At 33.4% G+C, this 4249-nt stretch overlaps 1 protein-coding gene across 1 annotated transcript; it reads left to right on the forward strand.

The window, feature by feature from the left end:
• The first annotated feature begins 943 nt into the window (after positions 1 to 943).
• LOC124842815 (coniferyl alcohol acyltransferase-like) lies at positions 944 to 3642 on the forward strand. Its single transcript, XM_047319386.2, has 2 exons — positions 944 to 1406; positions 2578 to 3642. The coding sequence occupies exons 1-2, from the start codon at positions 954 to 956 to the stop codon at positions 3535 to 3537; spliced, it is 1413 nt and encodes a 470-aa protein (XP_047175342.2). The 5' UTR covers positions 944 to 953; the 3' UTR covers positions 3538 to 3642.
• Positions 3643 to 4249: the final 607 nt, after the last annotated feature.

Here is a 4249-nt window from a genome sequence, read left to right on the forward strand (position 1 = left end):
TAAATAAGTAGTGTTTTATTATTAGAAAAGAATGGTACTAAAATTTTGAATATGTAAAAGTGTATGGTCTATTAATTAAATTATTAATATTTTTTTATGAATTATGCATATGGAACATTGTTTTCTACATAAAGATAAAGTTAATGGTATACATAACTTTGCAAATACTAACCATTACATTTATCAACAATTTATACTTCAGAAGCCATATTAAATAAACAAAGATCTATTACAATGATACTCCTAAAATATTAACATAAGGTGAGGTTGTACAAACAATTATTTGTAAGTCTTATTTTCTTATATATTTTTGTTTTCTTTACAAAAACATGTAACTTTTTTTCCCTCTCCTTTATTTTAATTAAATTCAGAAAAACGAAAAAAAAAATGAAAAACCAACTCAGATTTCCGATATTCTAATTACCACCTACCAAAATAAAAGTCATAATTTGACTTCTGTTAACTGTCTTCTAACTAAAATAATTCTAACTAAAATAAAACTGTGTTATGCAGACAAATATGAAAAACAATGTTATGTAGGAAAATTAAAATTGGAACTGTGCTACTAAAAAAATATAAAAAATGATTGATCTATTGTTCCCCACAAAGCGTTAGACCCATTAGAAAAGTCTTTGGGAGGATTTGCACACATACTTTCTCACCAACTTTACAAGACTTATATATATATACCACCAATCACATGTGATCCTTTAATTTCAACTCTTAAATATATATCCTTATTATCATGTGCATAAATGACCTCATCAAACTGTGGACCCACCAATAAGCATTGACATGTTAATGGTAAACTTTGTGCTGAATTATAGAACTATACCACCAATCATATCTTATCTTAAAATATCTGTACGAGAAATATCTCCACTTTATTGTGCATATAAATGCACTGCCTCAACAAACTACTCCACATCAGGCCTTCATAAAAGCACAAAAAAATGTGTTCTGAAAATGGAGATTTCTCTGTGAGTGTGACGAATGAAGAGGTGGTGGCGGCAGTGTTACCAATGCAGGAACATTGGCTTCCACTCTCTAACCTTGACCTGCTTCTACCTCCATTGGATGTAGGAGTATTCTTTTGCTACAAGAACCCTATTATCACATCCACAACCATGGAAGATAGTGCCACCAACAAAATCAGCTTTGGAACCATGGTGGAGTCTTTGAAGAAGGCCTTGGCTCAAACCCTAATCTCTTATTATGTGTTTGCAGGTGAAGTGATCCTCAACAGCATGGGTGAACCTGAAGTTCTCTGTAACAATCGTGGTGTTGATTTTGTTGAAGCTCAGGCAGATGTTGAACTTATGAACCTCAACTTTTACAACCCAGACCAATCTATTGAAGGCAAGTTTGTTCCAAAGAAGAAAAAAGGTGGTATAATTGCTATCCAGGTACTACTACATTTTAGTTACACATTAACTTTAACTATATTCTATAAAATTATATTTAATATAAATTTTTACTTATTATATATATATATATATATATATATATATATATATATATATATATATAAATATATATATATCCAACATAGAACTAGAAATTAATAAATAATTTGATAAAAATTAATATTTTGTTGAGATATATTTTAGATGACTTTAATACTATTTTAAAAAATTAAATTTAAGCTTAAATTAATCTTAGTCAAATTATAATTAAGTTTACACATATTTTAAATTTGTTTTATTTTTAGTTAATACGAAAGATCTAACCGTACTTGCACTTTCTTGTTTAGATTTTAAATCTCACATCTTCTACCACAATTAAAAATAAACATAAGATCAAATTGGATGTACTAATAACCTAACTATAAAGATATTAATTAACCTTAAATTTAAGCTTTTAAAAAACACCGTTGTATAAATTTTTCACAATAAATTGAATATAATATTTAAAGTGTACGAAAATATTAAATATCTTTAAAAAGTAATCAATCATTTAATCAATAAGTTTGGGACACAATTAGTCTTTGATTAATCCTATTAGTATCCTAATACACTTTGATGAAGTATATGGCATCTTAGTGCTTGTGTATTGCATTTCTCTATAACGGAAACAGAAATACGTAATAGGCTAATAATAGTTAAAAATATTGACATTTTCATACTTAAGGATAACAACGTGTGCTACGTAATCTCGTTTTGGTCTGGACAGTATTTGACCCACTAAAAGTAGGTTGGATTGGTCTGTCTTGCATATAAAATAAGGATTAATTTTTTTTTGACCCACCTTGCAGAAATATTTGATAATCAACAAAAGTACCATACTGTCAACTCAAAATTGTGACAACGTTTTTCAAACATAAGGCGTAATTGTTTACTTTAAATTTTGATAATTTCATTTTCTGAACTGTTTTTTAAAGTTAATAACAGTATGATTGAATTCATTTACATTAATCTTAATTGTAATTATATATATATATATATATATATATATATATATATATATATATATATATATATATATATATATATATATATATATATATATATATATATATAAATTGATGAATATTATTTTTTCTGTTGAAGTTAAGATAATTGAATGTTTCCCTTTCAGGCAACTTCGCTGAAGTGTGGAGGAATAATAGTGGCATGCACATTTGACCATCGCATAGCAGATGCATATTCAACAAACATGTTTCTTGTGTCATGGGCTGCCATGGCCCATCCCACCACCGCCATTCCTGCCGCCACTTCTTGTCATCCATGTTTTCGTCGCTCTCTCCTCAACCCTCGTCGTCTAGGTTTCATTCGCCCTTCTCAGCACCACATGTACACCTCCATCTCCGACCTTCCTCCCGCTTCCGTCACGTACGCTAACGCTCTCCTCAGTCGAATATATTACATCACGGAAGAACAACTCTGCCACATGCAGTCCCACGCCGTCGCGCGCACTAAGCTGGAATGTTTCTCGGCTTTCTTATGGAAGATGGTTGCATGTGTAGCGTCAAGAAACACAGATAGTAAAAAGATTACTATAAAAATGGGCATTGTTGTTGATGGAAGGAAGAGACTGGGCAATGGTAACAAAGAGAGTGAAGTGGTGATGATGGAGTGTTACTTTGGGAACGTGCTTTCCATACCCTTTGGAGGGAGACTAGTTGAGGAGTTGGTGAAGGAGCCGTTAGGGTATGTGGTGGAGGCTGTTCACGAGTTTTTGTCTATCGCCACAAAGGAGCACTTCTTGGAACTAATTGATTGGGTGGAGGCTCAGAGGCCGATTCCTGGAGTGTCCAGAATTTATTGTAATCGTGCCGACGAGGGACCAGCCTTTGTAGTGTCGTCCGGTCAGAGGTTTCCAGAGAAGAAGGTGGATTTTGGGTGGGGGAAAGCGGTGTTTGCATCGTACCATTTTCCTTGGGGTGGTGAAACTGGTTATGTTATGCCAATGCCAAGTCCTTTGGGGAATGGTGATTGGGTTGTGTACATGCACCTTGCAAAGAAGCACTTAGACATCATAGAGATTGAAGCTGCTGATGTGTTTAAGCCCTTGACTTGGGACTACCTTAACCAATAATAATTGATCTGGTGTTGCTAAGTATATGTTGTTAATATACTTTTGTGTCCAAAAAAATTAGTTTCAACCGTAACAATTAAAGTATATCTATTTAAACGTGCATTAGCTGCTATGTTGATTTTTTTTCTTCTTTGTACTTAATCACGTAAGGAACACTAGTACAGGCAGCCGAAACGACAACGGTTGTTTTTCGTTGTAGGCACCGGTTCTCGAACCGAGACATATGTAGGCGAGGCAAAAAGTGTACTACTTTTGGCCTCACCTTGAATCGAGACATAAAGGGAGGCGATTTGACATCGGTTCATCCACAACCGAGGCAGTAAAGTTTTTGGATTTTCTTCTTTTTTTTTTTCGAAGGACTATATGCCTCGGGTTAGGGGAACCGAGGCCGTATGTTCCACCCTACTGCCTCGGTTGTAGTCTGAACCGAGGTAGTAGAGGTCTTTTTTTTTTTTTACGCAGTACTTTCGGCCTCTGTTGTGGTCATAACCGAGGCAGTAGAGGTCTTTTCTACCTCGGTTTTGACACTAACCGAGGCATATATCCTTGTTTTTTTTTAAAATGAGGTCTGTTTCTGCAACATTCCCAACAACAGAAACAGACCTGCATATATATTTACAGCCAGAACAGTCGAGAATAATCCAGAAACATATATTTTGAATGAAAATTATAATAAAACATAAATACATTTAATTGAATCATAAATCAACTT

This window comes from Vigna umbellata, chromosome 5 (genome assembly GCF_029865625.1).
Source record: "Vigna umbellata cultivar VRB3 chromosome 5, Vumbellata_1.0, whole genome shotgun sequence".
In the NCBI taxonomy this organism is placed as follows: Eukaryota; Viridiplantae; Streptophyta; class Magnoliopsida; order Fabales; family Fabaceae; genus Vigna; species Vigna umbellata.